This window comes from Schistocerca nitens, chromosome 1 (genome assembly GCF_023898315.1).
Source record: "Schistocerca nitens isolate TAMUIC-IGC-003100 chromosome 1, iqSchNite1.1, whole genome shotgun sequence".
NCBI classification, from domain to species: Eukaryota; Metazoa; Arthropoda; class Insecta; order Orthoptera; family Acrididae; genus Schistocerca; species Schistocerca nitens.
In genome coordinates, this window is record NC_064614.1 from 519557357 (window position 1) to 519579611 (window position 22255).

Consider the following 22255-nt stretch of genomic DNA (forward strand, 5'->3'; position numbering starts at 1 on the left):
GCTGTTTAATTATTGGAACTCATCTGTTGCGACAACGACCTAGAAACTTTTCTAATGTAGACCAAATTCATGATCAATAAATAGGTCTTTTCTTAGATGAATCGAAGTCTGTGATGCACAAACATCAAAGAAAAACTTAGAGAGAGAGCTCCCATCCATTCAACATCCGGAAGCCCACGTCATTTACACCTTTTTTTTGCGACTGACATACTATTGAAGAAAGCTACCGGAAGATGTTAAAAAATAAGACGGTTGTAACGTTATTTTATAAACCGATCCAAATTTTCTGCTAAGCATACTTCATTCATGACAATATAAAAAACCTTACGTTTTTTCATGAAATTTCTGGCAAGACATTTTTGAGACTCAAACAGATTAAAATACCAGAAATGTACATGCATCTATACAGCCACTCGATTTCCAGTTAAAAATTCTGTGACTAAGCGAACAGGTGCATTACAAGGCAATAAATCTCGCACAATGTGGAAGGACAGCAGAGAGACTTTAGTGCCTGCAAAACTTATCATCTATCTGGACGTGTGCCAGTTACTGGTAATAATTTGTGCTAACTGATATCTTATCAGTGTGGAGTGTTATATATCACCGCACATATCTAGAACAGAACGTCGTCAATGCAGTTAACGTCTTCCGGCGTTAAGATCAACATGGCTCTGCTATTTTGCCTCTGCCTAGCCGTCTCAGTAGTGTTTGGTAAGTTTTCACACTAATTACATTGACGACAATGAACAAGATTACTAAGTTAGCTGTTAGAAGCAACTCGGTAGGTGGCTTTAATAGTCCCTAGTTCCTCCTCTATCCTCTGGGGTAAAAGTTCCAGGTTGATTTCACAACAATTGTACGTTTTAATAATATACAACTTTTCAGGGAATCGCCTAGCTCTCTGTATGGAATCTTACCTTCCACAGAATATTTTCTTAAGGACTTTTCTACCCGGTCCATCTATTACAGCCAATCCCACAGCTTAGATCGTCTTATTTTGGTCGAGGTGCCCATTGTCAAATGACCTGCCATCAGAAATATGCACATGTCGTCCTTCCAGTAAGTTCATAGTCACATAAACATATGGATTGCCCTCATGTATTTTGAATTTAACGTTGTAAACAGTAACTGTCTTTAGTCATTTACCGTAGATGAACGTAAACGTGGTTTTTGAATAGGTGATAGTCAAATAGCGACAGCCCGTTATCTGAATTGTCGCCAGCAAACATCTATCTGCAGGATGCATTTATTTACTTTTTTTATTTTTATTTTCAAAGTTGTACGCTTCTGTACATAAACCTGATAAATACCTTACGTGTACCACATTGCACTTGGGTGATTGACATTTCGAAGCTCTTAGACGAATATATGTTAGTTATTGCATTACAGGATTCGAGACGACTAGAGTTAACAACATAAGTTGTGAGACAAATGTTACACTGTCTCTGGTTCGAATCTGACATTTCAGTAAAGTAACGATGAATAATTTGATTTAATTTCAAAGACTGTGAGAAGTAGATGTGAAATAGCTACGATTCTCATCTGTATAGTAACAAGTAAGTTTACTTGGAAACTGTGTGTGTGGAAAAGAAGAGTCTTCAATTACATTTTACAAAGTATTACTCGATCTTGAAAGGGTAAAATAGGCTGGAAACAATCTGAAAATGTAACAGCTAAGCAACTGAATGTTTATCAGTACTAGTCATCAGTAAATATACGTCAGTGGCTGTTAGCGCCCTCTAACCATCAGTTTAGTAGTCCCGCTGCGTTGTACCCGTGCAGTGTTCACACAGTACAGGCGTGCCTGTTAGTGTGGCTGGTAGCCAAGATCACCTACTATCGGTGGACGTGAGTGGCCACACGCAATAACCTTATGAAAAACGTTAAGCTGCTGCTCGGCAATGTATGTCGGATTTGCTTTCTGGATAATGAATTTATAACTGGAGCATCAGTGTTACATTATATCTGCAAACGTATAAACCTGAAAAGCAATTTTTCTTTTTCTACTTTAGATCTAATGATGGTTTTTTATTAGTCAAAACTGTTGATTGTCTATTTTTTGCGTGTATTGTGAACAAAGATATTTAAATTAGTAATACTCAATTATGTGACATTTTAATTCAAGAACAGTATGGAGGCTTAACAGAAATACATAACGACTCGTTGGAGAAGAATAATGGCTATGGGTAACGACTGAGAATAAACAGCAAACGTATATAATATTTACAACACTTCCGAAATGGCATAACCACCAGCTATAGGAATTGCATGTCACCTTCAGGAAAATCAAATGTGCTACGAAATATCCATGACAGAAAACCGGGCAATATTTATGAGTTTTGAAATGTTCTCAGGCATTCAGCCGGATGTCGCCGTCCAAATGGTGCGATATTTCGGCAAACAGAATTGTTGCCATCTTCAAGCGGTCCTGATGACTGCTTGCTTTCAGCTGGGCTGAAGACGAGGCCACGACGAACAATCAGTCATCAGGACCCTCTGAAGAATCTTTGGTACCAGACGTGCACGTGCTCTTTAAATACCGGTACGGGAAAATAGAAAAGAAATGCAGCTTTAATAGTGATCGGAACAAATATTATTCATGTACTACGGCGTTTTTAGCGTAGCTCGTTCATAAATAAAAACTTGGCTCAGTGCACAAGCGCCAGTCTACGGCTTCCCACTTAGTTGTAGGACTATTGTCCGTCACTTTACACGTCTTTCACCTACGGTTAACATGAAAAATGCCGAGATTGGTACTTAACAGGTCTGCGAGGATTAATACTTTACAATTACAGTGAGACACATCGAAGGGACACTGAGATACTGCAGTGTTCATTTTCATCTCCGGAGACTGAAACTGGAGGTGACAGTGTCGTGCTGGAGGGCACCCTGCTAACGAAGTAAGCTTCCTCACCTTACCCACGCCGCGCAACGCGCATGCAGATATTTGCGTGATCTGCAGTAAGTGCACAGTGCATTCGCACCTGTTCGCTTCCATCCCGACTCGTCCCTATGTAGGCAACTGGGGGGTATGCACCAGTGTCTATTCTTGACATTCAGAGCATACAGTGTTTTTAAATCTCAACGTACCAATGCTGTTAGGTCTCTCTTGGAGACAAATGTGTATGGCTGCTTATCATCCCATACTGGAAACAGGGTGATGACCCAAGTCTTTTACCGACTCGCCATAATAAATTACACCTACATCTATGCGGTTACTCTGCAGTTCACAATAAAGGGCCCTGCAGAGTGTCCATCGAACCACCTTCAAACTATTTCTCTACCTTTCTACTCTGAAACCGCACTTGAGAAAAACGAACACTTAAATCTACCTGTGTGAGCTTTGATATCTCTTATTATATTCATTCCGTCTTACGTATGTGGGCGTCAACCTAAGCATTATCGCATTCGGGGGAGCCAACTGGCGACTGGAATTTCGTGAAAAGATTCTTCAGCAACGAAAAACGTCTCTGTTTTAAGTACTGACACACCAACACATGTATCATATCCGTGACACTCTCTGCCCTACTTCGTAACAATACATAACGAGCTGCCCTTCTATGAAGGTTTTCGATGTCCTCCGTCAATCCTATCTGATGCGGATCTCATACCGTGCTGCAGTACTCTAGAAGAGGGCGGACAAGGGTAGTATAGGCTGTCTCTTTAGTAGACCTGTTATATCTTTTAAGTCTTCTGCGAATAAAATTCAGTTTTGGTTCGCTTTCCCTACAATATTATCTTTGAGACCGTTCCAATTTCAGTTAATCATAACTGTAATCCTTGAGCGTTTGGTTAAATTGATAGCCTTTAGATTTGTGTGTTTCAATGTGAAACAAAAATGTAACGCACTCCTTTCGGTACTCGTAAGGATAATGTCACACTTTTCATTATTTAGGGTCAATAATCATATTTAACAACATACAGATATCTTGTCGAAATCATTTTGCAATTGCTTTTGATCTTCTGATAATTTTACTAGACAGTAAATGACAGCATCATTTTTAACAGTCTCAGCAGACTACTTATATTGTCTTATGTATCTGTCACATCGATTACGAGCAGCAAATGACCAATAGCATTTCCTTGGGGAACGTCAGTTATCACATATGGTTTACGTGATGACTTTCCATCAGTTACTCTTCTTCTGGCTGGAAATCACGAATCTAGACGCACAACTGACACGATACTCCGTAGGCACGCACTATGGTTAGAAGCCACTTATGAGGAATTACGATTGAAATACATACTGTCGCGCTATCTAATGCCCATTTTGTCTGGGAATGGTAGAACACGAGGAATGTGCGGAATGCTCGTGCTAATTCAAGATTTTAGATTCATTTAACCTGTAGTCCGACGCTTGAAATCCACGTATTTTAATGACATGTTAATTTCAATTCATGTTATATTAAAACTACATGTTCGTGGCATGTCCATTACACTTTTTACTAGCTTTCATGCTAAATGGATATTATTCCTGAGTGGCCCCTTATCTACGTCGATTGTACATATTGGCTAACCGTTTTTTTTTCTTATCTTTTGACGTGTCTTTATCAGAATGAACCCATGCTATTTGAAATGATTTCTCCATAGGTGAGACCTTCCACACATTATTATTTTTCAAATGAAATATTCGACCACGCGGAAGATAGGCAATCCTTCTGGGAGAAAAAATTATTGGTAATAACCATTATTTCAGTAGATAATAGTAGCCAATTATTTTTTCCTGTAATTTTTCTCCATCAGTAAAATTTTCGTAGAGTAAGCTAAAATTGTACTGCATATGTAGCATTGTGTGAATTCACATACTCACGTGAAAAGACTACTAAGGCTTTTCATAGAAATCACTCATGTCTAGATGTTCATCTACATTTACATTCCGCAAGCCAGTTTACGACCTGTTGCACTTGGTGTAACACTAGCACCTGCAGTTCGTTGCGAGAATTGGTTACTGATATGCGCTCAATGGTGACTGCGCAGGTTTGCCAGAGGACCGCATAGTAGGCGGCGAGGACGCAGCTCCAGGCGAGTTCCCGGCCATCGTGTCGCTGCAGGTGGACGAGAGCCACAACTGCGGCGCCAACGTACTCGACGAGCAGTGGCTGCTCACCGCCGCGCACTGCGTCGACGTCGAGTAAGCACCCCACCGTCTGTGAGAGCACGTGTGTGTGTGTCGGTGTGTGCGTGTGTGTGTGTATCGGAGGTGTACAAATTCGTGTTCCAGCCTGCCTGCCACTATCACCACTGCAGCAATTAAGGCAGCTAAACCTGCTGAAACGGAGACACACGAGTACACTTTGTGCACTGAAGCGCAGTGGTTAAAGCAGGGCAACTTCGGTTACCGCTAGCTTGCTGCAGCTGACAACAGGTTGCGCTATCAGTGCAACGGGACTAGCCAGGTAGTAGGTGGTTTCACTGCAGCTCATTAATGATAACGGTGGGAACACAAAAATGAACAAACAAACTTGGCAGAAGAATGAGGAGAATTTAAGAATTGTGGAATATACAGGGTGAGTCACCTAACATTACCGCTAGATATATTTCGTAAACCACATCAAATACTGACGAATCGGTTCCACAGACCGAACGTGAGGAGAGGGGCTAGTGTAATTGGTTAATACAAACCATAAAAAATGCACGTAAGTATGTTTTTTAACACAAACCTACGTTTTTTTTTAAATGGAACCACGTTAGTTTTGTTAGCACATCTGAACATATAAACAAATACGTAATCAGTGCCGTTTGTTGCATTGTAAAATGTTAATTACATCCGGAGATATTGTAACGTAAAGTTGACGCTTGAGTACCACTCCTCCGCTGTTCGATCGTGTGTATCGGAGAGCACCGAATTACATAGTGATCCGAAGAGAACGGTGATGGACCTTAGGTACAGAAGAGACTGGAACAGCACATTACGTCCACATGCTAACACCTTTTTATTGGTCTTTTTCACTGACGCACATGTCCATTACCATGAGAGCTGAGGTACACGTACACACATGGTTTCCGTTTTCAATTACGGAGTGGAATAGAGTGTGTCCCGACAGGTCAGGCCAATAGATGTTCAATGTGGTGGCCATCATTTGCTGCACACAATTGCAATCTCTGGCGTATTGAATGTCGTACACGCCGCAGTACCTCTGGTGTAATGTCGCCGCAGGCTGCCACAATACGTTGTTTCATATCCTCTGGGGTTCTAGGCACATCACGGTACACATTCTCCCTTAACGTACCCCACAGAAAGAAGTCCAGAGGTGTAAGATCATGAGAACGGGCTGGCCAATTTATGCGTCCTCCACGTCCTATGAAACGCCCGTCGAACATCCTGTCAAGGGTCAGCCTAGTGTTAATTGCGGAATGTGCAGGTGCACCATCATGCTGATACCACATACGTCGACGCGTTTCCAGTGGGACATTTTCGAGCAACGTTGGCAGATCATTCTGTAGAAACGCGATGAATGTTGCAGTGTTCTCCGATAGACATGATCGAACAGCGGAGGAGTGGTACTCAAGCGTCAACTTTAGATTACAATATCTCCGGATGTAATTAACATTTTACAATGCAACAAACGGCACTGATTACGTATTTGTTTATATGTTCAGATGTGCTAACAAAACTAACGTGGTTCCATTTAAAAAAACGTAGGTTTGTATAAAAAACATACTTCCGTGCATTTTTGTATGGTTTGTATTAAACAATTACACAAGCCCCTCTCCTCACGTTCGGTCTGTGGAATCGATTCGTCAGTATTTGATGTGGTTTACGAAATATATCCAGCGGTAACGTCAGGTGACTCACGCAACAGAGCGCAACTCCAACAAGTGAAAAGTTGTCCTGTGTTTATGAAGCAACTTCAGATAAATCGGTAGGTGTCTCGCAATGAAAACTGTGTAAAAAGTTCTCAAGCACCCATTCGGGAATCTCAAGCATGTTAAGACATTTCTCACTACACAAATACTTTGAAAGAGGACAAGGACTTAGTAGTTGACAAATGTGTGCTAAGGAACTGAGGCCATTTAGCAGTGTATAGGCTTTTCAGATTTAGCGCAAACGTTGATTGAAATAGGAAAACATATGGCTCAGTGGATATTAAAAATCTCAGTCTGGTGGTATGGATCATAGTGTTAAGAAAGCTTTGTTTGAAAGAAAACCTTTTTCTTTCAGAAGCGTACTATTTAGATTAACATAATAATATTGATAAACGAACTTTGCGTTTCCTAAAATGCGTTTTGCCCACTTGGAGTGAATTCAGAGAACCCACAATATACATCCATGAAAAAGTAATTAAAATTCGTGTAACTGGTGTCATGTTTGGCTGGAAAACTAAGGTTACAGAAACTATACGTCGAAAACCATTGCTGTGTAACAGACATCTTCAGGATTTTTGGTGCAAAGGATTTCGACCTTCGGAGATGGCTCTCATTACTACAGAAAATATGTATTAGAGGTGACCTAATGATGGTTCGAATTGAGAATAGCCGGTACAAGTCGAAAAATGGTAAAGTTGCACAGAAGTGAAGAGGAAGAGAAGAGAAATAAATAAATAAGCCCAATATACGTCGAAAAGGGGGAAAAAGTAAATCAACCACTTTCTGGCCTTCAATGAACCGAAATAAATAGATATCTCATTGAGCCTCGTTTTATGATACTGGGATATTTTAATCATCTTACGAACCCTACTCATGACGCTACAGTGAAAGCGTACAGAATAAACTGCTGCATACCGAAGCACAGCGGGAAGATGGGCAGACAAGCAAGACTCCTTTATCCAGGATAGCATGACTTAGCTTGTCTTGGATAGGAGTAAAGCAACCCGCCCATTCCGCTGATTACTTACGGCAGCTTGCCTGTCTGACTAACCGACATGTATGGGCAGGTTGAAAGCGGAATGTGTACACCCGTGGTCTGTTACACATGGTGAGGTCGAATGGGAACAGGGGAGAGCTTCGAACAGGGGATTGTATCATGATGACACCACTACAAACTGTTTGGAACGCTTTCCGTTATTTCTCTTAGTTCTGACGTTCTACATTAGTTTTTTCTACTACACGATTAGGTCTCCCAGCCCTATCTGACATCTAAATATACTTGCTTAGTAAGTTAACCCTACAATTTGTATAGTAAGTAGCCACAGGAGTGCAATGTGATGCAAACGTTGGTACATCGTGCCAGGTCGATGTTGGACGCCAATGACCTTCCCCATGAGGTGAGGCAGCTACGCAAGTTTCTTAACGATCACCAAATGAAGTGATCTCAAATAACAACTGTAGTAAGGCCACCGACGAATAGCAGGGAAACACTTGAGCAGTTTTGCCAGTCTGTGGCCCCATGTCGGGTAAGACAAGCCTCCTGCCGAAAAGACGTAAAACAAAATCGCTCTTCAAGTCTCCTCGGAAAATTTGGTAATTTCTGTATCCAGTTAAAGACGCGGCAGCTTTTGGTAATAGGTGTTTAAAAAATATCCTGCGCACGCTATCTGCCTTTCATCGGACAAACAGTGCGCACTGTAGAACAAAGCAGGAAGGAGTGAGAGGGGTTTTATTGCCTGTGCTACATCGAAGAGCCTGCTTTAGGAGAGCATGCTCTAGGAAAAGATCACAAGACTTAATTCATCGACACCTCTTAAGTGGTTGGCATTAGCAGCTTCTGGGACTCTGTAATTTATAAATCCGTTGGAATAAAGACCACTGACAACACTGTCAGTAGAGGTGGTACCCTTGAACTCAGCTCGGTGGGGTGGGAACGGGCGCATCGAACGCGGAGGCAACGTGTGACCATTCATGGTGACATCGTAGGAACCAGTGAGGTCACAGCCGGCAGCTAGCGTAAATAAGAGCTTGTGGTACCAACGGCCTATAACCAGTCACTGCCGGAGATTAGCTGGTCGATGCTCCTGGCATTCTAACCACTTCAGGCAACTGGAAGCCTCAGAACACTTTCTTCAACCTTGGGTTTAAATAACCGCTTCAGCGGTATTTTCGTCCTTTATTACTGTACCAGTACCGGTTTCGTGGCGTTAAAGCCACATCTTTAGTCGCCATATGATTAAAACATTAGAGTCGAAAAGCTCGTAAAATTTTTTCCAAACACCACTAAAAAACGGTAATCATGGATAAAGAGCTGCCAAACTCCAATACGGTACGTAGTTCCACGTAGATCGGGGAAGCGATCATTATGGTACGATATGTTTTGGACCCATCCACTATACTGGAATTTGGAACCGCCTTTAAGCGGTGTTTTGTTCTGACAGACAACGAATGTTAGGAAAAAAGATACCGAATTTTCCCGCTCTAATGTTTTAATCAAATGTCACCCGAAGGTGTGGCTTTAACCACGAAACCGGAAGTGGTACAGTAATGAAGGACCGAAATACAGCTGAAGCGGTTATTAATACCCAAGATGAATGCTAATAGCTGTGGTTACCCCACCTACAAGATTGTCTGCACTTCCTTCTATGTTACAGCCTCGAAACTTCGCCTTCCAAATTGCGACAGTAAAATCTAATGGTTTCGCACACCTCCCTGACGTATTACTGAAGCATCGCTGCATTTTTAATGTCTTTCTTTTCGTGGGCCCACATAAAATTATGCAAATGATTGAGGTCTGGGAAGTCTGCAGGCTACGGAAATTTTATCGTTTACAATCCATCTGCTGTGGCAAATATTGTCCAATGTAATTCAAACGATTCGACTGAAATTTTCAAGAGCTATTTCCTTTACCAACCACATGAATTCAAACATCTGCCAAAAATTCACGCTATAGAAAAATGGAGTATTATGAATAAGATTCTTGCAGACCGCTGAAAGACACGCAGATACCACATTCTGTATAATGGGTGTATCATGTACTTTGCAGCTCTCATAGCTTCAAGAAATGGAAAAACTATACTCAGTCGCTAAGCCCATAAATCTTCCCCGTCTTTCCTTAGCTCTTCCACTGTATGTTGGGCAGTGTCTTGTGCTAGCTGCAAAAAGCAGACGATACTCTGTTGCAGTACGAGCCAGCTGTCGGTCCTAGCCGGCACCGTCAACATATCCTCTGGCGGCACAAGGCACCGGGCGAACAAGGTGGTGGTGCACAGCCGCTACAGCCCCGAGGACTCCTGGGTCAACGACGTCGCGCTCATAAGGGTACGTCTGGCTGAACAGCTACTTTATCGCCGACAGATGAGTTTTCGTACTCATTTCGTTTTCATTTTGCTGAGCACCCTCATCGTCTTAGGTCAATACGTTTAAGAGTCTGTTAACAGATATATGTGAATATCTAAAGGCTTTTTGTGTAGCACAATGTTTTTATTACACAGGTGGTGGTGGTACGGATTCTCGGAAAATTTTTGCTAACGGTAGCACTATAGGGCGAGCTTCTGAATTCTAAAATGGTTCAAATGGCTCTGAGCACTATGCGACTCAACTTCTGAGGTCATCAGTCGCCTAGAACTTAGAACTAATTAAACCTAACTAACCTAAGAACATCACACACATCCATGCCCGAGGCAGGATTCGAACCTGCGACCGTAGCGGTCGCTCGGTTCCAGACTGCAGCGCCTAGAACCGCACGGCTACTCCGGCCGGCCTTCTGAATTCTAAAAATAGTGGAGATTAGAATATTATCAGCTACAAACAGAAGGAAAAACTGAATAAATTTGCTCTGAAAGTGTACTGCGGTGAACTGACTCGTGAAACTTGAGCGGCACCTCTCCTTTCTCTCTGTCTGTGATACACAGTGTTTATTATCTTCCTCTATTTCTGATATGGATATGTCTTTTTTCCTTAAGCACTCACACTCAGAGCAATAAAGTTAAAATTTGGATAAAAGTGTCTCATTCAAGAATGTAAGAGAAAAAGGAACTGCCGGTTTTTATTACAGAAACTGTTATATACGGAGTAGTTTATGTCTAGTTCTCTGGAAAAATTGCGTTCGCTGTTCTTTTCTGTCTGTTAGTATTCAGTATTAGCATTCTCTTTAAGGGTTCGGTGTTCAGTATGGCAAAATTATCGTTTACATAAGGGTGGCTCCTATTTCGCTGAATCGGAGTTAAAAAAAAAGTTTAGTACTGCAACTGAACATCTCTCGTCAAAATCTCTCAGTAATCAAGCCATACGATTATAATTATACTTTTTCCTCCTGTCAGGAATAAGTAAAAAATTAAGCCAGTGAGAGCATGGAGCTAAGATTTTGTAGAAACAATTAGAAAACAGATAAATAGGATGTAGTTTACTCTAGACAATATTAGCCCACTATAGTTTTTTGTTAGGTCTATGGCAGAGCGTGTTTCTGTAACTTGGCGCTTTCAGCTTCTCTATATTATAACCGCCAGTTGTGGCCGAGCGGTTCTAGGCGCTGCAGTCCGGAGCCGCGCTACTGCTACGGTCGCAGGTTCGAATCCTGCTTCGGGCATGGATGTGTGTGATGTCCTTAGGTTAGTTAGGTTTAAGTAGTTCTAAGTGTAGGGAACTGATGACCTCAGAGCCATTTGAACAGTTCTATATATTATAAATAGTGTCAATTTCAATACATTCGTCATTCTGTAAAACAAAATAAAGACTGTAAAATTTAATCCAAGTTTTAATCATCTTATAATGATTGTCTTTATGGTGTGGAAATCACTGGAAACTGAGGTGTATGATCTCTGTACATGACACCTCTTTCAGGAATTTATTACCACGATTGCTAATTATTATAAAACATTAACGTTTGAGGCACGTTTTGCCAATGACAGAAATATTAGGCATATTCACATAATGTTTTGTATAAAGATAAAGAAAATTGTTCTGTATATGTTAGCATCGATATTATGCCAGTCCATATTAATCCTGTTTCGCCATTCTTCTGGTACGTCAGTTTTCGAGATAAAGTTGACCAGTCTTCGTCACCAGCTCGTCTGTTCCCTCTCATGCTCACGTCATCGATAACTAATCTTCTTCTTATCGACGTTCGGTTGTTTCACAATTATTATTATTTCATGATCCATTATCGAAAGGAGTGACTGGTTTATAGTATCAAAAACATGCTACGACATTCGAATAGAAGATCAACGTTCATGAGTGCTTGAATCTTGGACGATATTTCCCGCTTGCTTATTAATTCTTTAGACATGTGACCATAAAATCCTTTACACTGCTTGGCTCTGTTTCGGATACTTCCTCAACCGAGTGTTCGCGCCCGACCACATCTGATAGACTCCTATCGACTACCGCGCTTGTACTCTCTCAAAAGCAGACTACCGTAAACCGCGTTGTCGAGTCCGGAAACGCTTAACCGCGCGTTGTCGCACCTCACAGACGCACTTCTTGTCGCGTCCATCGTGTTGACCTCACAAACTTCTACAGGAGTAACCTCTCGTGTGCTTTGTAGACAAAACATGTCAGAGAGATAGGTCTGTAACTCGTTGGATCATTCTATTTGCCTAGCTATACATTGGTGATGACCTCGAGCTTTCTTCGAGAATTTTAATACTCTCCACGACTTGACACACCTGTCCATGAACTACAGACATCATCTCTTTGGAACAAGGCTGAAGATCTAGATCTGCTCTATTCTTATGTAGTCGAGGGCAGTTGCTTTGATCTTTTTCCACTTAATAAAGTAAGTTCTACTTCCATTACAATAAAACGGTGAGATGCGTAGTGGTTTTCGTGGGTACGTTAGTTGAATATAGGAGTCCGCAAGGGAGGGCAAGAGTGACGTTGCCCCTCCCCCCCCCCATCCTCCCTCACATGGAATGTGAAGTACAGGCTTTGTCCACGTACAAATACGTAGTGGATCATTAATTTTCTGCCATGTAGCAACTTTCTGTGTCACCTGTTAAACTTAGTCTTCAGACTGACCAACTCTCTTGCGTCTGTCTTCGCCTCCCCTCTCCCCCTCGCAGCCCACATGTAAAATTTCTGTGGGTGACTACGATTGCTTGACAACAGTTTACTTCTCTATATTGATAATCATGGTTGACTTCCTATTTGAGTGGAGCTACCGAACCATTTTGCTAGCCTTCACATTAGAAAGTGAATTCGTTTGGGAAAGGCTGCTGCTGCGACATCTTAAGAGCTTAGATGTCTTGTAACTACTCGTAGTCAAGTTCACTTACGTCGTCAGCTTCAACATCCGCTCCTTGTTAGTCTAGAAGAGAAAATTCTGCGTACAACTGGGAGTATCCTCTTGCTAGAAGGAGCTACTTGAAAAATTAGAGCACACATCGTAATGGAGTGTTACTGTTGTTATACTGGAGACTGAATTCGGCAGCCACTAGGTCAGAACAGCAGCGAGTAATATTGCACTAGGATACTTAACAGAGAATATTCTTCAGGGACTGGTGCAACTGACAGTTGTTGACTACGTATCCGATCTGAAACAATTGCCAAGAAAAAATAAATTGTACATGGAACAAAGAAGCACGATTTGTTAGTGGCTAATGCAGCGTTACAGAAGCATGCCTTAGTTAAAGGAAAGTGGAAGGACATTTGAATAAGTGCATCATGTATTTTCGAGGATGAAGAAAAGAAAAATGAGAAAAGATTTAATGAAAACTATCTGTGGTTTACCTGGACTCTACTAAGGACCATCAATTCCAGTTCCAGGTGCGTTATTTAGTGATGACAGATTTTATATATTACCATGTTATATGAACAAAGCTTCAGACCTTTTTAGATTAAAGATTCACAGCTACTTTGCAGCTGCAGCCAAGAAGATAATACAATTATATCGCAGATGTTGTTACTGATTCTTGCATTCATTCTTCACAGATGGCTCTTTGAATTTCTATGCGTTCTGTAGAGATGAGGATGCTACCACTCCAAGGGCGTGCGTAGAGGTCACGGTCCAGGTTCTTGAATATCACTCTATATTTTGGATGCACCATTACTCCACTGAAGCGCAAGACGTGTTTAGTCTGATCAGTTACTATTGTCTTCTAGTACGTTGTTTTCCTGTTTTACTTGTGCGAGTTTCTCACCGTACTACTGTCGTCCCAAGATTTTATACGGGGAGTTCACAACGCCTCCACACAGACCTCTTTCAGGCAAACAGAACACTTTTCCATATTCCGTCATCAGTGTCTATCAACACGCCTCTAGATTCAAGAAATAGACGCGGCTGCATCCACCGATAGGTGAGGCTGTAGCTATTCGTGGTCCTAATCCCATATTCCCTGACTTCTTGCCAACGCTCGCACTATGACGCTGGTCAAGTTCAAATACAAAAGGTCTGCTGGAGCAGAGTGATTGTCGATATGTTTGACCTGTGGCGTTCCGATAAAGCTTGTCGCAACAACAACTAGTCCCTACGCTCGCTACCGTCCCTTATTATAAGTTGTCAGGGTCCTGTGCAACTAGGTCGGTGAACTATGGCGGCACCCACTGTTTACAGGGCATCTCAGTACGAGTCGTGTTTAAACGTCGACCTGGTTTTGTACCGCATCCAGCGTTCTAATTACAAGGCATCGCCATTCATAGGCTAAATGTTGGCCTCGAGCCAGCTACACTACTGTCTCTTGCCGCAGCGAGCGGGCGGAGCTTTACAGTCTGAGCGGAGGCCCTGCGTGGCGATGCAGTATCGGGTACAGTGGGGCAGTTATGACTTCTGCTTCACTGGTCTCTGCAGTGATATCATTATCTGGATTTCAAGCTTTTGTGTGTATCAGTTTCTAGACCTTTCGAGATTTTGGTTTTAATTTATGTGGGCTGTCCGCTTCATATTTCATAAATTATTTGAGAAAATTGCTACATGTGTGAGAATTAATCCCTAAATGAAAGTTCCAGCTTATTTTTCAAACATTCTACATACGTGGCACAACTTTATTTGAGTAGCAGGTAATCGATAAGGACCACCAAGTTCGTCGTTCGTGTTCATAAACAACATAATAACTTTTCTCGTGTCACTGGTTTTGGCATGTTCGCTTCGTAGAAATTATAACGAGTGTTTACCTCGGTCCCTCTAATTCTTATTATATTACACCAAATAAAATAGTTCTTATCGTTGTTTTGAGTCTTCTTTTTTCCGCAGTCACAGTTTACAAATTATATACTTTAAACATCGTCTTTTGCGACTGTAATAAAGTCTCACTAAGACAAAACGCGTTTCACTTTATTCCAAAGACTCTTCAGTGGTCCGGTTTTCTTTCTCCGTCATTCTTGACATATAAAAAAAAACTGTCAAAATGGCGAGATGGCAGTGGTTCTCCACACTGAAAAACGTGAACATATTTAGTGCTGGTGTAAGAGGTGTGTGCTCTAATATATGTGCGTAGAACATCAAGGAAGATGTAGGAAATTAAAAATTTGACCACTTTGAAAGAAAGTGAATAGCGTTTTGTAATAGATATTAATACAGTTGCTATTTAACCTATATAACTTGTAAAACAGTTCAGTTCTTTAGCAAAATGATGTAGGAAATCTCTTGTGATCTAAAATGGACTAACATTTTATTAATAACAGTGTCCATTCTGAAATCTTGGCATTAAAATAACTCATGACGGCTGGAGCAAGGAGGACATCAAAAGCAGACTAGCACTGCAAAAATGGCATTCCCGGCCAAGAGAAGGCTACTATTATCAAGCATAGGCCATAATTTGAGGAAGAAATTTCTGAGAATGTACGTTTGGAGCACAGCATTGCATGGTAGCGAAACATGGACTGTGAGAAAACTAGAATAGAAGAGAATAGAAGCATTTGTAATGTGGTGCTACAGACGAATATTGAAAATTATGTAGACTGATAAGGTGAGGAATTGGAGAGAAGGTGCGCAGAATTGGAGAGAAGAGTAATGTATGGAGAATACTAACAAGATGAAGGGACAGAATGACAGGACATCTGTTAAGAGGGAATTACTTCCATGGTACTTGAGGGCGGTCTGGAGGGTAAAAACTGTAGAGGAAGACAGATACTGTAATGCATTCACCAAATGATTCAGTACGTAGGCTGCAAGTGCAACTTGAGGTTGGCACAGGAGAGGAAGTAGTGGCGACACGCTTCAAGCCAGACTAGCATGACGATTTTACGATTATGAGGAACACAATGGTTTTAATTTTCCGTAAAGTACAAAAGAAACTACAGCCATAATGAAATATGACTAAGACGTTAACTCACAGTGAAAGTATCATGTCCAAAATTATCTTTAAAAGTGAAAGTAGCTAACCTAAAATTGTTTCCTTTTTAATTAGTGAAAGATAAAATTGTTCCAAAATAATTATTCAACACACCCGCATCTGACTGCGTCTGCGAACTTGTTTCGTGCACTCCTTCATTTTGACACTATTGAAACATGTATCTGACTCAGCCAACACGTTTAGGAGAATAATGCTGTTTGTGCAGTGGCATTAAGATGGTATCGAAAAATTAACTTTTGGCCCTGATGTTTACTTAATGAAATTTTATCTTGACTTGAATAATGCCATTTGTGCAATGGTATAAAATTAGTTATTTGAAATAACTTAGCTCTGATAACATTAGTTATACCAAAATCGATTTCAAACCATAAACTGCACATATATATTGCATAGAGGCCTCATTTTCTTTACGTTCTGTCATTTGGTGGTTAACTTTACTTTACTACTCTTTTTCATATTCAATACAAGCAAGGATGTGGATCATGACTCAAGCTGTTAGATTTAAACACAATTTTGATCTCAAGATATATATATATATATATATATATATATATATATATATATATATATATATATATATAGTTAAAAATTTTAAAAATTTAAGTCATATACAAAAACTATCTTTTCCAACGTTTTGTAGCACAAATCACTCTTATAAAAAAATTTACTAATCGCTTACTGCGTCAAAACTTGGCCATACAAATTCTAACTCTAAACATTTTGAAATCATTTTATAGCTTCTCCCATTAACGTGCTAAAGGTTGCTCAATATACAACCTGAAAACTGTGTAGCGCGAATCCTACCTTAAAGCTGTCACCACACGTCTGCTTCCTCCGGGCACCTAGCTGCGACGACGGAATTTTTTACTGCGCGCGCCCGGCTCTCTTAACCATCAAAGATCCTCCTACTCAAAGATATCATACGCATTCCACCTTGCGGTTGGCAACTATCGATTTTATTTTCTGAATCTACCCTGACCAGACCTTAGCACATACCTTTCAACGTCTATCCCCCAGTGCCCTTGCTTGTTTGTATATCGATATGTTACAACTTTTTCGTGTCAGTCTTTTGTCATCCTCTACTGCCCCAACCTCTTCACCTCAGAGTGTCACTTGTACTATACTTACTCTGTTGGATATATTTCAGTCTTCTTCTACATTTAATTATAGCACTTTGGGACTTCGCTCTTCCTTACAACGCTTCATGTGAAGGTGTACCAGTTACAGCAAAATATTCAGAGGCCAATAATAAAGGACAGAAAATTCAAGGCCAGAACTGTCAATACAGAAAGCTTTCGTCTTGTCTCAATATTTTCTGCGATCGCTCTCTAATCACGTCTTCATCGATACGATGTTATACCCCAATCACCGTCCATTCACGTCCTTTGGTGAGTGCTTACATTTTTCAGTGCGTTTCCCATTCATTGTGAATTTCCCTGAGACGATGAGCAAGTCACTCAGTAAAATAAATGAAGTGGTTGCATCACTTCTGACCTGAACGCCGTTGTGTGTCCACAGGTGGAGCCCGCGCTGCTGATCGACAACGTGACCGTGGCAGCTGCCAGGCTACCAGAGCAGTGGCAGGACACACCTGCCGGCACGCCCGCCGTCATCATCGGCTGGGGACGGCTCTGGGTAAGGACTGGAACACACCATCTACATCTACATCTACATCTACATTTATACTCCGCAAGCCACCCAACGCTGTGTGGCGGAGGGCACTTTACGTGCCACTGTCATTAACTCCCTTTTCTATTCCAGTCGCGTATTGTTCGCGGGAAGAACGACTGTCGTAAAGCCTCCGTGCGCGCTCGAATCTCTCTAATTTTACATTCGTGATCTCCTCGGGAGGTATAAGCAGGGGGAAGCAATACATTCAATACCTCATCCAGAAACGCACCCTCTCGAAACCTGGCGAGCAAGCTACACCGCGATGCAGAGCGCCTCTCTTGCAGAGTCTGCCACTTGAGTTTGCTAAACATCTCCGTAACGCTATCACGCTTACCAAATAACCCTGTGACGAAACTCCGTCAACCCGATCTGGTACGGATCCCACACTGTTGAGCAATACTCAAGTATAGGTCGAACGATTGTTTTGTAAGCCACCTCCTTTGTTGATGGACTACATTTTCTAAGGACTCTCCCAATGAATCTGAATCAGGTACCCACCTTACCAATAATTAATTTTATATGATCATTCCACTTCAAATCGTTCCGCACGCATACTCCCAGATATTTTACAGACGTAACTGCTACCAGTGTTTGTTCCGCTATCATATAATCATACAATAAAGGATCCTTCTTTCTATGTATTCGCAATACATGACATTTGTCTATGTTAAGGGTCAGTTGCCACTCCCTGCACCAATTGCCTATCCGCTGCAGATCTTCCTGCATTTCGCTACAATTTTCTAATGCTGCAACTTCTCTGCATACTACAGCATCATCCGCGAAAAGCCGCATGGAACTTCCGACACTATCTACTAGATCTTTTATATATATTGTGAAAAGCAATGGTCCCATAACACTCCCCTGTGGCTCGCCAGAGGTTACTTTAACGTCTGTAGACGTCTCTCCATTGATAACAACATGCTGTGTTCTGTCTGCTAAAAACTCTTCAATCCAGCCACACAGCTGGTCTGATATTCCGTAGGCTCTTACTTTGTTTATCAGGTGACAGAGCGGAACTGTATCGAATGCCTTCCGGAAGTCAAGGAAAATAGCATCTACCTGGGAGCCTGTATTTAATATTTTCTGGGTCTCATGAACAAACAAAGGGAGTTGGGTCTCACACGATCGCTGTTTCCGGAATCCATGTTGATTCCTACAGATTAGATTCTGGGTTTCCAAAAAATTCTACAACAGATCGATGTCAGAGATATAGGCCTATAGTTTTGCGCATCTGCTCGACGACCCTTCTTGAAGACTCGGACTACGTGTGCTCTTTTCCAATCATTTGGAACCTTCCGCTCCTCTAGAGACTTGCGGTACACGGCTGTTAGTAGGGGGGCAAGTTCTTTCGCGTACTCTGTGTAGAATCGAATTGGTATCCCGCCAGGTCCAGTGGACTTTCCTCTGTTGAGTGATTCCAGTTGCTTTTCTATTCCTTGGACACTTATTTCGATGTCAGCCATTTTTTCGTTTGTGCGAGGATTTAGAGAAGGAACTGCAGTGCGGTCTTCCTCTGTGAAACAGCTTTGGAAAAAGGTGTTTAGCATTTCAGCTTTACGCGTGTCATCCTCTGTTTCAATGCCATCATCATCCCGGAGTGTCTGAATATGCTGTTTCGAGCCACTTACTGATTTAACGTAAGACCAGAACTTCCTAGGATTTTCTGTCAAGTCGGTACATAGAATTTTACTTTCGAATTCACTGAACGCTTCACGCATAGCCCTCCTTACGCTAACTTTGACATCGTTTAGGTTCTGTTTGTCTGAGAGGTTTTGGCTGTGTTTAAACTTGGAGTGAAGCTCTCTTTGCTTTTGCAGTAGCTTCCTAACTTTGTTGTTGAACCACGGTGGGTTTTTCCCGTCCCTCACAGTTTTACTCGGCACGTACCTGTCTAAAACGCATTTTACAATTGTCTTAAACTTTTTCCATAAACACTCAACATTGTCTGTGTCGGAACAGAAATTTTTGTTTTGATCTGTTAGGTTGTCCGAAATCTGCCTTCTATTACTCTTGCTAAACAGCTAAACCTTCCTCCCTTTTTTTATATTCATATTAATTTCCATATTCAGGGATGCTACCACGGCCTTATGATCACTGATTCCCTGTTCTGCACTTACAGAGTCGAAAAGTTCGGGTCTGTTTGTTATCAGTAGGTCCAAGATGTTATCTCCACGAGTTGGTTCTCTGTTTAATTGCTCGAGGTAATTTTCGGATAGTGCACTCAGTATAATGTCACTCGATGCTCTGTCCCTACCACCCGTCCTAAACATCTGAGTGTCCCAGTCTATATCTGGTAAATTGAAATCTCCACCTAAGACTATAACATGCTGAGAAAATTTACGTGCAATGTATTCCAAATTTTCTCTTAGTTGTTCTGCAACTAATGCTGCTGAGTCGGGAGGTCGGTAAAAGGAGCCAATTATTAACCTAGTTCGGTTGTTGAGTGTAACCTCCACCCATAATATTTCACAGGAACTATCCACTTCTACTACACTACAGGATAAACTACTACTAACAGCGACAAACACGCCACCACCGGATGCATGAAATCTATCCTTTCTAAACACTGTCTGTGCCTTTGTAAAAATTTCGGCTGAATTTATCTCTGGCTTCAGCCAGCTTTCTGTACCTATAACGATTTAAGCTTCGGTGCTTTCTATCAGCGCTTGAAGTTCCGGTACTTTACCAATGCAGCTTCGACAGTTTACAATTACAATACCGATTGCTGCTTGGTCCCCGCATGTCTTGACTTTGCCCCGCACCCTTTGAGGCTGTTGCCCGTTCTGTACTTGCCCGAGGCCATCTAACCTAAAAAACCGCCCAGTCCACGCCTCACAACCCCTGCTACCCGTGTAGCCGCTTGCTGCATGTAGTGGACCTATCCAGCGGAACCCGAAACCCGACCACCCTATGGCACAAGTCGAGGAATCTGCAGCCCACACGGTCGCAGAATCGTCTCAGCCTCTGATTCAGACCCTCCACTCGGCTCTGTACCGAAGGTCCGCAGTCAGTCCTGTCGACGATGCTGCAGATGGTGAGCTCTGCTTTCATCCCGCTAGCGAGACTGGCAGTCTTCACCAAATCAGATAGCCGCCGGAAGCCAGAGAGGATTTCCTCCGATCCATAGCGACACACATCATTGGCGCCGACATGAGCGACCACCTGCAGATGGGTGCACTCTGTACCATTCATGGCATCCGGAAGGACCCTTTCCACATCTGGAATGACTCCCCCCGGTATGCACACGGAGTGCACTTTGGTTTTCTTCCCCTCTCTTGCTGCCATAACCCTAAGGGGCCCCATTACGCGCCTGACGTTGGAGCTCCCAACTACCAGTAAGCCCATCCTCTGCGACTGCCCGGATCTTGCAGACTGAGGGGCAACCTCTGGAACAGGACAAGTAGCCATCTCCGGCCGAGCATCAGTATCAGCCGGAGACAGAGCCTGGAACCGGTTCGTCAGACAAACTGGAGAGGCCTTCCGTTCAGCCCTCCGGAATGTCTTTCGCCCCCTGCCACACCTCTAGATGACCTCCCACTCTACCACAGGTGAGGGATCAGCCTCAATGTGGGCAGTAACCCGGGCAGCCACAGTCGTAGTCCGATCGGGGGATGCGTGGGACGAGCTGGCCGTCCCCGACAAACCCCCATCCGGACCCCCACAGTGATGCCCATTGGCAACAGCCTCAAGCTGTGTGACCGAAGCCAACACTGCCTGAAGCTGGGAGCGAAGGGATGCCAACTCAGCCTGCATCCGAACACAGCAGTTGCAGTCCCTATCCATGCTAAAAACTGTTGTGCAAAGAACGTCTGAACTAATCTACAGAGTGCACAAACAAATCAACACAAAATTTAAACGGTTATTAAAATACAAGATTGCCTAGTAAATGCACTAACGCTGCTACTTGCGCACTGCTGACACACTACTTGGCGGCGGAAGGAGACTACGCGAATTTACACTATTCAGGTACTAAAACGCGATGCTACAACTCTCAAATACTATAATACGCCCGAAAATTATGAATTTGAACAATGCAAGTACCAAAAACACGCAAAGAAATTAAGAATTAAACTATGTAACAAATGAGTGAGCTAGGAGTATACGAATTTCTGCTGCATATCGGAAATCTTGATGATAAGTACCGAGAGCTGCCTTCAATGCAGTCAATGATTTTTCGCGCGTGTCTCACTGGCAGTGTTGTAGGCCTCCAGTGCTCCAACTTTATTTCAATTATAACCTTCTTAACCTTCTTAACTTTTATATGTCCCTGTATCTGTACCACCAGTTACCTTTTGCACCCATCTCTGACGATTGTCATTACCACTTGGGTGTCCTTGGTTTGTTTTCATGTCTCTGCACTCAGTAAGCAATTTTATTTGTTGCCTTTCATCTTTGTTTTGGCCTTATCTGTAAATAGTTTACCCGCAGTTTTTGATATGATTAGTTTCAAATTAGTTTTATACATGACCTGTAATAGCTCTTACGTT

General features: G+C 42.2%; 1 protein-coding gene across 1 annotated transcript in view; it reads left to right on the forward strand.

Moving 5' to 3' along the window:
• The first annotated feature begins 608 nt into the window (after positions 1–608).
• Positions 609–22255, forward strand: part of LOC126236203 (mite allergen Der p 3-like) — a 44271-nt gene continuing 22624 nt past the window's right edge. The window contains exons 1-4 of the mRNA XM_049945317.1: positions 609–711; positions 4978–5131; positions 9993–10128; positions 17616–17732. Coding sequence (XP_049801274.1) covers positions 633–711; positions 4978–5131; positions 9993–10128; positions 17616–17732 — 486 coding nt within the window. The 5' untranslated portion in view covers positions 609–632. The remainder of the gene's footprint in view (positions 712–4977; positions 5132–9992; positions 10129–17615; positions 17733–22255) is intronic.